This window comes from Tursiops truncatus, chromosome 11 (genome assembly GCF_011762595.2).
Source record: "Tursiops truncatus isolate mTurTru1 chromosome 11, mTurTru1.mat.Y, whole genome shotgun sequence".
Taxonomy (NCBI): domain Eukaryota; kingdom Metazoa; phylum Chordata; class Mammalia; order Artiodactyla; family Delphinidae; genus Tursiops; species Tursiops truncatus.
Genome location: NC_047044.1, coordinates 31,596,008 through 31,608,135, shown reverse-complemented (window position 1 = coordinate 31,608,135; position 12,128 = coordinate 31,596,008). Strand labels below are relative to the sequence as shown.

Here is a 12,128-nt window from a genome sequence, read left to right as displayed (position 1 = left end):
GGGATCCTTCTGGACCGGGCCATGAACCTGTGTCCCCTGCATCGGCAGGCGGACTCTCAACCACTGCGCCACCAGGGAAGCCCTCTAATCCATTTTGAGTTTATTTTTGTGTATGGTGTTAGGGAGTGTTCTAATTTCACTCTTTTACATGTAGCTGTCCAGTTTTCCCAGCACCACTTATTGAAGAGGCTGTCTTTTCTCCATTGTATATTCTTGCATCCTTTGTCATAGATTAGTTGACCCTAGGTGCGTGGATTTATCTCTGGGCTTTCTGTCCTGTTCCATTGATCTATATTTCTGTTTTTGTGCCATAACCATATTGTCTTGATTACTGTAGCTTTGTAGAATAGTCTGAAGTCAGGGAGTCTGATTCCTCCAGCTCTGTTTTTTTCCCTCAGGACTGCTGTGGCTATTCAGCATCTTTTGTGTCTCCATATAAATTTTAAGATTTTTTTGTTCTAGTTCTAGTAAAAAATGCCAATGGTAATTTGATAGGGATTGCATTGAATCTGTAGATTGCTTTGGATAGTATAGTCATTTTCACAATATTGATTCTTCCAATCCAAGAACATGGTATATCTCTCCATCTGTTGGTATCATCTTTAATTTCTTTCATCAGTGTCTTATAGTCTTCTGAATATGAGTCTTTTGTCTCCCTAGGTAGGTTTATTCCTAGGTGTTGTATTCTTTTTGTTGCAGTGGTAAATGGGATTGTTTCCTTAATTTCTCTTTCAGATTTTTCATCATTAGTGTATCAGAATACAAGAGATTTCTGTGCATTAATTTTGTGTCCTGCAACTTTACCAAATTCATTGATTAGCTCTTGTAGTTTTCTGGTGGCATCTTTAGGATTCTCTATGTATAGTATCATGTCATCTGCAAACAGTGACAGTTTTACTTCGTCTTTTCCAATTTGTATTCCTTTTATTCTTTTTCTTCTCTGATTGCCGTGGCTAGGACTTCCAAAACTATGTTGAATATAGTGGTGAGAGGGGACATCCTTGTCTTGTTCCTGGTCTTGCAGGAAATGCTTTCAGGTTTTCACCATTGAGAATGATGTTTGCTGTGGGTTTGTCGTATATGGCCTTTATGATGTTGAGGTAGGTTCCCTCTGTGCCCACTTTCTGGAGCGTTTTTATCATAAATGGGGTGTTGAATTTTGTCAAATGCTTTTTCTACATCTATTGAGATGATCATATGGTTTTCTTCAATTTGTTAATATGGTGTATCACATTGATTGATTTGCATATATTGAAGAATCCTTGCATCTCTGGGATATATCCCACTTGATCATGGTGTGTGATCCTTTTAATGTGTTGTTGGATTTTGTTTGCTAGTATTTTGTTGAAGGTTTTTGCATTTATATTCATCAGTGATATTGGCCCGTAATTTTCTTTTTTAGTAGTATCTTTGGTTTTGGTATCAGGGTGATGGTGGCCTCATAGAATGAGTTTGGCAGTGTTCCTTCCTCTGCAATTTTTTGGAAGAGTTTGAGAAGGTTGGGTGTTAGCTCTTCTCTAAATGTTTGATAGAATTCACCTGTGAAGCCATCTGGTCCTGGACTTCTGTTTGTTGGAAGATTTTTAATCACAGTTTCAATTTTATTACTTGTGATTGGTCTGTTCATATTTTCTATTTCTTCCTGGTTCAGTCTTGGAAGGTTATACCTTCCTATGAATTTGTCCATTTCTTCCAGGTTGTCCATTTTATTGGCATAGAGTTGCTTGTAGTTGTCTCGTAGGATGCTTTGTATTTCTGTGGTGTCTGTTGTAACTTCTCCTTTTTCATGTCTAATTTTATTGATTTGAGTCCTCTCCCTCTTTTTCTTTTTTTTTTTTTTTTTTTTGCGGTACGCGGGCCTCTCACTGTTGTGGCCTCTCCTGTTGCGGAGCACAGGCTGCGGACGCCCAGGCTCAGCGGTCGTGGCTCACGGGCCCAGCCGCTCCGCGGCATGTGGGATCTTCCCGGACTGGGGCACGAACCCGTGTCCCTTGCATCGGCAGGTGGACTCTCAACCACTGCGCCACCTGGGAAGCCCTCCCTCCTTTTCTTGATGAGTCTGGCTAATGGTTTATCAATTTTGTTTATCTTCTCAAAGAACCAGATTTAGCTTTATTGATCTTTGCTATTGTTTTCTTTGTTTCTATTTCATTTATTTTTGCTCTGGTCTTTATGATTTCTTTCCTTCTGCTAAGTTTGGATTTTGTTTGTTCTTCTTTCTCTAGTTCCTTTAAGTGTAAGGTTAGATTATTTATTTGAGATTTTTCTTGTTTCTTGAGGTAGGCTTGCATTGCTATAAACTTCCCTCTTAGACAGCTTTTGCTGCATCCTGTAGTTTTTGGGTCATCCTGTTTTCATTGTCATTTGACTCTAGTTATTTTTTGATTTCCTCTTTGATTTCTTCAGTGATCTCTTGGTTATATAGTAACATATTGTTTGGCCTCCATGTGTTTGTGTTTTTTACGTTTTTTTCCCCTGTAATTCATTTCTAATCTCATAACGCTGTCGTGAGAAAACATGCTTGATATGGTTTCAATTTTCTTAAATTTACTGAGGCTTGATTTGTGACCCAAGATGTGATCTATCCTGGAGAATGTTCCATGCACACTTGAGAAGAATGTGTAATCTGCTGCTTTTGGATGGAATGTCCTATAAATATCAATTAAATCTGTCTGATCTATTGTGTCATTTAAAGCTTGTGTTTCCTTATTAATTTTGTTTGGATGATCTGTCCATTGGTGAAGTGAGGTGTTAAAGTCCCCCTCTATTACTGTGTTACTGTTGATTTCCTCTTTTATAGCTGTTAGCAGTTTCCTTATGTATTGAGGTGCTCCTATGTTGGGTGCATGTATATTTCTAATTGTTATATCTTCTTCTTGGATTCGTCCCTTGATCATTATGTGGTGTCCTTCCTTGCCTCTTGTAACATTCTTCATTTTAAAGTATTTTGTCTGATATGAGTATTGCTACTCCAGCTTTCTTTTGATTTCCATTTACATGGAATATCTTTTTCCATCCCCTCACTTTCAGTCTGTATGTGTCCCTAGGTCTGAAGTGGGTCTCTTGTAGACGGCATATATATGGGTCTTGTTTTTGTATCCATTCAGCAGGCCTATGTCTTTTGGTTGGAGCATTAAATCCATTCACGTTTAAGATAATTATCGATATGTATTTTCCTATTACCATTTTCTTAATTTTGGGGGGTTTGTTTTTGTTGGTCCTTTTCTTCTCTTGTGTTTCCCACTTAGAGAAGTTCCTTTAGCATTTGTTGTAGAGCTGGTTTGGTGGTGCTGAGTTCTCTTAGCCATTGCTTGTCTGTAAAGCTTTTGATTTCTCCATGGAATCTGAATGAGATCCTTGCTGGGTAGAGTAATCTTGGTTGTAGGTTTTTCCCTTTCATCACTTTAAGTATATCATGCCACTCCCCTCTGGCTTGTAGAGTTTCTGCTCAGAAATCAGCTCTTAAACTTATGGGAGTTCCCGTATATGTTATTTGTTGTTTTTCCCTTCCTGCTTTCAGTAATTTTTCTTTGTCTTTAATTTTTGCCAATTTGATTAATATGTCTCTCGTCTTGTGTCTCCTTGGGTTTATCCTGTATGGGACTCTGCGCTTCCTGGACTTGGGTGGCTATTTTCTTTCCCATGTTAGGGAATTTTTCGACTATAATCTCTTCAGATATTTTCTCAGGTCCCTTCTCTCTCTCTTCTCCTTCTGGCACCCCTGTAATGCGAATGTTGTTGTGTTTAATGTTGTCCCAGAGGTCTCTTAGGCTGTCTTCATTTCTTTTCATTCCTTTTTCTTTATTCTGCTCCACAGCAGTGAATTCCACCATTCTGTCTTCCAGGTCACTTATCCGTACTTCTGCCTCAGTTATTCTGCTATTGATTCCTTCTAGTGTAGTTTTCATTTCAGTTATTGTATTGTTCATCTCTGTTTGCTTGTTCTTTAATTCTTCTAGGTCTTTGTTAAACATTTCTTGCATCTTCTTGATCTTTGCCTCCATTCTTTTTCCGAGGTCCTGGATCATCTTCACTATCATTATTCTGAATTCTTTTTCTGGAAGGTTGCCTATCTCCACTTCATTTAGTTGTTTTTCTGGGGTTTTATCTTGTTCCTTCATCTGGTACATAGCCCTCTGCCTTTTCATTTTGTCTATCTTTCTGTGAATGTGGTTTTTGTTCCACAGGCTGTAGGATTGTAGTTTTTCTTGCTTCTGGTGGATGAGGCTGTCTCAGAGGCTTTGCAAGTTTCCTGATGGGAGAGGCTGGTGATGGGTAGAGTTCAGTAAAACTTTAATCTGCTTCTCTACTGATTGGTGGTGCTGGATTTCCTCCCTGTTGGTTGTTTGGCCTGAGGCCACCCAACACTGGAGCCTACTCAGCTCTTTGGTTGGGTAATGGCGGTAATGGAGGTCTCCCGCCAAGGGGTACTTCCCAGAACTTCTGCTGCCAGTGTCCTTGTCCTCACGGTGAGCCACAGCCTCACCCTGCCTCTGCAGGAGACCCTCCAGCACTAGCAGATACGTCTGGTTCAGTCTCCTATGGGGTCACTCCTCCTTCCCCTGTGTCCCAGTGCACACACTACTTCGTATGTGCCCTCCAAGAGTAGAGTGTCTGTTTCCCTCAGTCGTGTCGGAGTCCTTCAGTCAAATCCCACTAACCTTCAAAGTCTGATGCTCTAGGAATTCCTTTCCCGTTGCTGGATCCCCAGGTTGGGAAGCCTGACGTGGGGCTTAGAACCTTCTCTCCAGTGGGTGGACTTCTGTGGTATAAGTATTCTCCAGTTTGTGAGTCACCTACCCAGCAGTTATGGGATTTGATTTTATTGTGATCGCGCCCCCCCCACTGTCTCATTGGCTTCTCATTTGTCTTTGGATATGGGGTATCTTTTTTGGTGACTTCCAGTGTCTTCCTGTTGGTGATTGTTCAGCAGTTAGTTGTGATTCCAGTGTTCTCACAAGAGGGGGTGAGAGCACATCCTTCTACTCTGCCATCTTGAACTGATCTCTGCATAACCATCATTTTTAACTGAGAAATTCAGTCCCAAATGATTAACCTAAAGCTATATAAGTAATTTACATCTATTTCATAGAGTTAATTTTACTATGACTTTTAATAAATAATTCTACTTTAAAGTGTAAAATTCTTCAAGAATACCGTGATAATCTGTGGTGTTTATTGTAAAACAATAATGTTTTTAAATATAGCCGGGGATAAGATTGACCCTTTATAAACACTACTAATATGGAAGTTATAGGTAAATGGTACAAAAGAACTCTAAATATAAAAATTCACAATTAAAAATTGGTTTTATCAATTTTTTGTCATTAAATCAAAACAAAATTTTTCAAATAAAGGCAAATATTGAAATATTTAATGTAATTGAAGAGTGAAGTATAAGTGTATAAGTGTTCATAATATTTAATTTTTTCGGTGTTGTTCCCTCTCAAGTTGGATGATTATTAGAACAATCCCTAATCTTTAGAATAAATTCAAACATTACATTTAGAGATATTTAGCATATTTCTTACCTCTGTTTTGGTGATGTAGACAATGTTTCTTTTGTTCTGCTTTTTTTTTTCTTAAATAGTGTATTAAAAAAGTTATCCTGGGTTTGTCTGTCTATGGTGATACTCACTCATGCCTTAAAAACACTCCATAGAAATTGGGATTGGGAGTCTGAATATACGCTGTTTATGTCAGCCTTGAAGGTAAAGTATTATTCAGAATATGTCATCAATTATTTCTTATAGCCATCCCTGATACAGTGTTTTAACTTTACTTTTAACTAGGCAGTTAACTGTCAATGTTAAGTACTTCACCACAAAATTAATAAAAAGAATTTTTTCTTTGTATAATATATACCATAACTAGTGCCCTGACTAGTGCTTAGGTGTATGTCTAGAGCATATGTGAATAATTGCACAAATGGTATACCGTTGTTAGACACTCAAATGATAAAATGTTTAAATATGAATGCTTTTGTTTCATTGGTTCTTAAGGTGTACCTTTTTATTTATTTAAACCTTTTAACATCTCTGAAATCAGAATAAATCTTACAGTAAAAGGCATTTTACAATTAATTAGTGACCTTTTTTCTTTCTTAATGGTACCTAAAATAATGGTGAGCCTTATAATTGATGGCATCTTAGATTGAATGAAATAAAATACATGGCAAAAAATGGTGCCCTTCCATATGGAGAATAACCAATGGTTATAATACTGTAGGAAAGATAGGAACTGACAGAAAGGAGTGATACTGCATTTTTATAGAATGGGCAGCATAAATGAGAATAAGTCACAAAATTTGCTTTCTGCAAAAGTTATAAGCAGTGATTTTTTTTCAGATGCTCCCTGTCTTCAAATCTCTGAATTCTTAACTTCCTTTTGGCTGTTTCTGTGCTCGCCAGGGTTCCCATTACCATAATAGACTACATAAATAGCTTTATGTCGAGCCTCAAAATAAGTCATCAGTGCAGTGTTTAAACATATTCACTTGTTCAAATTCTGTCTTTCCCAAAAGAACATAAATAATAGAGCAGGAGTTTTCAAACAGTTCTATGTTTTGATGAAATAAAAGTTTTAGTAAAATTTTAACATGTAAAGTAGATAAACTGTCGTTTTAGTATTTTAATGTTGAAAGGGAGGAGAGGGTAAACTTCATGAAGCAGTGTTCTTTTGACTTCTTCCTCATCTCCATGGAACACTCCATTCCTAATAATATACCAAACAGATATCCATGTTAATTGGAGTTGTATGTATACATACATAGACACATATATATACACATTTTTTTTCTGGAAGAAATCGGAATGATTATTTTCCAGTTTTATTGAGATATAATTGACATATAACTTTGTCTTTAAGGTGTACAATATAATGATTATATGCATGTGTGTGTGTGTGTGTGTGTGTGTGTATAAAATGACTACCAGAATAAGTTAACATCCATTACCTCATATAGTTACAGTATTGTTAACTATAGTCACCATGCTGTACATTACATCCTCAGACCTTACTTATCTTAAAGCTAGAAGTTTGTACCTTTTTACCCACTTCATCTGTTCATGGACATTTCTATGGAGTACTCCATTCCTAATAGTATACCAAACAAAATCTGTGTTAATTAGACTCATTTTTTTTAATTTAACTAATTTCTATCTGTACTTCCATATTTAAGGTAAATAAAAATAATGCCAAATTATGGAATAATGTGGGTCATGCTCTGGAAAATGAAAAGAACTTTGAGAGAGCTTTGAAATACTTCTTACAGGCTACCCATGTTCAGCCAGGTAAGCATTATTAACTAATAAAGCTATTGTGGTAGTTTATTTTCTTTTTAAAAACATGATTATATTTGTGGAAAATAGGTAGAGTTTATTTTCAAGCTTTATTCCAACTGACTGGAATGGTACAGTGTTTGGTGCTGGCTTATTTCTGAAATGGATTTTATGTTAGGGCTATTTATATCAGACATTTAAGGAGTCTTTTTTAAACAGAGTTGTTGGGTGGCATTGATGAGCAGTTTTAGTGAAGGGATAGATGCAAAAGCTTGATAGTGAGTTTAAGAGAGTGGGAGAAGAATAATTGGAGACAGTTGATACTAAAAACTCTTTTAAAGGGTGTTGATAAGAAATGTTGGTGCCGAGTATGGGGTCAAGAGAGGATAGTAGGATGATGTTTTTTTTTTGTTTTTTGGGAATTTTAGGGGTTTTGTTTTAAGGTGAGAGAAACAAAGCGTGTGTGTGACTAATCCATTGAAGGTGGGAAAAATAATAATTCAAGGTGGGGAACTGAAGTACTGGGTCAATGTCCTTGAACAGATGGGAATAGATAAATAGGATCTAGTGCTCAGGGTGAGGATTTCATTCAGTCAACTGAACCAATAGTTAACCTATGTTAACAGGGAAAGCAGAGTGTAGAGACATGATATAGGCAGGTGAATAATAGATGAATAGCTTCTGGAAGTTGTCCTTTGTTTGCTTCTGTTTTCTCAGTGAAACAGAAAGTAAAATCAATAGTAGAGTGTGGGGAATGGAGAGGAAGTGCTGGAAATCTAAGACCAGGAGAGGGTCTGAAGTAATCATCTAGGACATAGCTTCACAAACTTTAATGTACCTGTAAATCACCTGGAGATCATATGGTTCATGTTCTGATATATAGAGATTTAGAGTAGGGCTTGAATTTCTGCATTTCTAGTAAGTTCCTAGGTGATACTTAGTCCATGAATCACGTGTTGAGAAACAAAGATCTAGGAAAATGTGTAGAGTAGGAAAATATGGTATGACTGTCAAGCAGCTCTAACACCCTACTTGAGCTTAGCAGTACTTAATTACAATTAAACCAGTTGATGTGGTTAAAAGTTTTCTCCCACTATTTTATAAGTGCAGTGGTACAGGCATGGAGAATTTGGTTAAACAGGATTAGAATTTTGTCAGATGTGTATTACTAAACAAAGGGATAAGGGAATATTGAGACACAACCTAAGCTGGTTATGAAGGGATGTGAGAGAGGATGAAAGATGAGGAAAAGGTGATCAGATCAGTTGTTTATAGATCTGAAAAATTGTTGGTGTCTAAGTAAGGTCTAGCTAGAGCATTTTTAGTTTTCAGTGTTCCAGGATATGTACCAAACGTGGCCACCACCTACCAAGTACAATCATTACTTTCCATTCAGTATGATGACCAAAAAGTACTTCCCCACACACACATTTCTAAATATACTTGGAGGGGTGGGGAGTGGTGGGCAGTGCCCCCTGTATTTCGACTAGATATGACTGTGGCCATTGAACTGACTAGTTAAAGGAGAATGGAGGTGAAAATTATTGGAAGGAAGGATATCAAGGCAACTATTGGAAGATACATCTATATAGATTTTGAAATTACTAAGAATTTTGACAACTGTGTGATGTTGGAAAGAACAAGGAACCAGGAGCTATATATGAGATCGGTGACTGCAATAAGGAAGGGTAGTGGATAATAGAGTTTAATGATCTGAAATTCAGAGTTGAGTGATTTTAAGGAATTACAGAGGTCTGGAAGTGGTAAGGATCAAGGAGGACACCTAACTCCAGGCCCAGTGTTGCAAGAGATAAGAAAAAGACCACAGTCACCACTTGGAAAAGCTGCCAGTGTCCCCAAGGCAAAGCCAAATTCCTGTTAGAGAATGTTGTAGAAATATATAACTGATGGTCTAGCTATCTTGCCAATTTTATCTCTCCTGGCTCTTCATGTAGTTTAGTTTTTCTTGAAATCTAGGATACATGTCATGAGCTTCCTCACCTCTTTGCATTTTTTCATGTTCTTTCTTGAGCCTAGAATTCCTCCCTTCTCCTTTCCTTCCCATCCACCTACCACACCCTACCGATCTTTTGCAACCCATCTCACATGGCTTCTTTTCTAAACAAAACAAAAAAACCCTCCTATCTTTCCAGTTAGAAGCAAATATTTCTCCTCTTTAAGACTCCTTACAACTTTTGTATCTTTTCTGTGATATTTGTTATTTAAATGTTCGTTTAAAGTATTTATTTAAAATATCTATGTATTTAAACTGAGGAGCTTCCTAGGGGCAGCATGAACATCTGATTCATCTTCATAGTCCCTGGGTCATCTAGCATAGTCTTAACACACAGTCAGTGGTCACTAACTGTGGCAGTTTCAATTCATTGCTTTCTGAAGCCTTTTAGGTTCATTCTGGGAGTTTTTAAAAAGAGAAGCAACGTCATCTTTATGTCAGACACACAGGGACCTGGAGACTTAGAAGATGATATTTAGGCCCCTTCAGCCCTATCTTTCCCATTTCTAAGTTGGGACAGTAATTTCTATCTCATTGTATTGTCAGGACAAAATGAAATCGTGTTGGTGGGTGGGTGTGATTGTGGATGTTTGGTTTAAAATCATTTTTCCTCTCGTTGTCAGTTGTCACTTTTGGCTGTTTTTAAGATACTTACTTGGGGCTTCCCTGGTGGCGCGGTGGTTGAGAGTCCGCCTGCCGATGCAGGGGACACGGGTTCGTGCCCCAGTCCGGGAAGATCCCACATGCCGCGGAGCGGCTGGGCCCGTGAGCCATGGCCGCTGAGCCAGCATATCCGGAGCCTGTGCTCCGCAACGGGAGAGGCCACGACAGTGAGAGGCCCGCATACCGCAAAAAAAAAAAAAGATACTTACTTGAACCTATCTCCTTTAGTTAGTATGACTTACCTACCATACTTTCAAAATTGCAGTCTCTAATAAACAGTGGGCTAGGAAAACAGGCAAATCATTTTATTACAATTTATTATGAAAAAGTACATAATCTTGGAAAAATTGAATTTGTTATTCAGAGACTTCTTGGCTCATTCTGTGTTTTTCAGCTGTGTTCTTCATAGATAGCTTTGACAGCTAAAACGACATGTAGGGAAGGAAATCAAGAGTCTTTTTTGTCCCTGTTAGATATACAGATGGAGATAGAACTATAAGTCTGAAGATAAGGGGAATGGTCAGGACTAGAGATAAAAATTTGAAGTAACAAGCATATAGATGGTATTTAAAATCCTAGAACAGTAGAGGATCACAGAGAGCAGAGATTCTTAACATTTAAAGTAGCTTAAAAAAAAAAAAGACATTCAGTCTGAAGGCTTTTTTTACTTAGCCAGAATAAGAATATAAACTATACAATGGTCGCTGACCAGGCAACATGAATGACATGTTAGACAAACAGTTGATTACAGTCTTTTGTTTGTTTTGGGTTACAAGTTTTTTTTGTTTGTTTTATTTTTATTTTTTTTTTTTACAGCTTTATTGGAGTATAATTGCTTTACAATGGTGTGTTAGTTTCTGCTTTATAACAAAGTGAATCAGTTATACATATACATATGTTCCCATATCTCTTCCCTCTTGCGTCTCCCTCCCTCCCACCCTCCCTATCCCACCCCTCCAGGTGGTCACAAAGCACCGAGCTGATCTCCCTGTGCTATGCGGCTGCTTCCCACTAGCTATCTACCTTATGTTTGGTAGTGTATATATGTCCATGCCTCTCTCTCGCTTTGTCACAGCTTACCCTTCCCCCTCCCCATATCCTCAAGTCCATTCTCTCGTAGGTCTGTGTCTTTATTCCTGTCTTACCCCTAGGTTCTTCATGACATTTTTTTTTTCTTAAATTCCATATATATGTGTTAGCATACGGTATTTGTCTTTCTCTTTCTGACTTGCTTCACTCTGTATGACAGACTCTAGGTCTATCCACCTCATTACAAATAGCTCAATTTCATTTCTTTTTATGGCTGAGTAATATTCCATTGTATATACGTGCCACATCTTCTTCATCCATTCATCCGACGATGGGCACTTAGGTTGTTTCCATCTCTGGGCTATTGTAAATAGAGCTGCAGTGAACATTGTGGTACATGACTCTTTTTGAATTATGGTTTTCTCAGGGTATATGCCCAGTAGTGGGATTGCTGGGTCATACAGTAGTTCTATTTGTAGTTTTTTAAGGAACCTCCATACTGTTCTCCACAGTGGCTGTATCAATTTACATTCCCACCAACAGTGCAAGAGGGTTCCCTTTTCTCCACACCCTCTCCAGCATTTATTGTTTCTAGATTTTTTGATGATGGCCATTCTGACTGGTGTGAGATGATATCTCATTGTAGTTTTGATTTGCATTTCTCTAATGATTAATGAAGTTGGGCATTCTTTCATGTGTTTGTTGGCAGTCTGTATATCTTCTTTGGAGAAATGTCTATTTAGGTCTTCTGCCCATTTTTGGATTGGGTTGGTTGTTTTTTTGTTATTGAGCTGCATGAGCTGCTTATAAATTTTGGAGATTAATCCTTTGTCAGTTGCTTCATTTGCAAATATTTTCTCCCATTCTGAGGGTTGTCTTTTGGTCTTGTTTATGGTTTCCTTTGCTGTGCAAAAGCTTTGAAGTTTTATTAGGTCCCATTTGTTTATTTTTGTTTTTATTTCCATTTCTCTGGGAGGTGGGTCAAAAAGGATCTTGCTGTGATTTATGTCATAGAGTGTTCTACCTATGTTTTCCTCTAAGAGTTTGATAGTTTCTGGCCTTACATTTAGGTCTTTAATCCATTTTGAACTTATTTTTGTGTATGGTGTTAGGGAGTGATCTAGTCTCATACTTTTACATGT

The 12,128-nt window shown here is 37.7% G+C and overlaps 1 protein-coding gene across 1 annotated transcript in view; it reads left to right on the top strand.

The window, feature by feature from the left end:
* Positions 1–12,128, top strand: part of TMTC3 (transmembrane O-mannosyltransferase targeting cadherins 3) — a 51,015-nt gene that overhangs the window by 24,999 nt on the left and 13,888 nt on the right. Inside the window, exons 8-9 of the mRNA XM_033866270.2 lie at positions 5,591–5,711; positions 7,181–7,292. Of these exons, the coding sequence (XP_033722161.1) occupies positions 5,591–5,711; positions 7,181–7,292 (233 nt within the window). The remainder of the gene's footprint in view (positions 1–5,590; positions 5,712–7,180; positions 7,293–12,128) is intronic.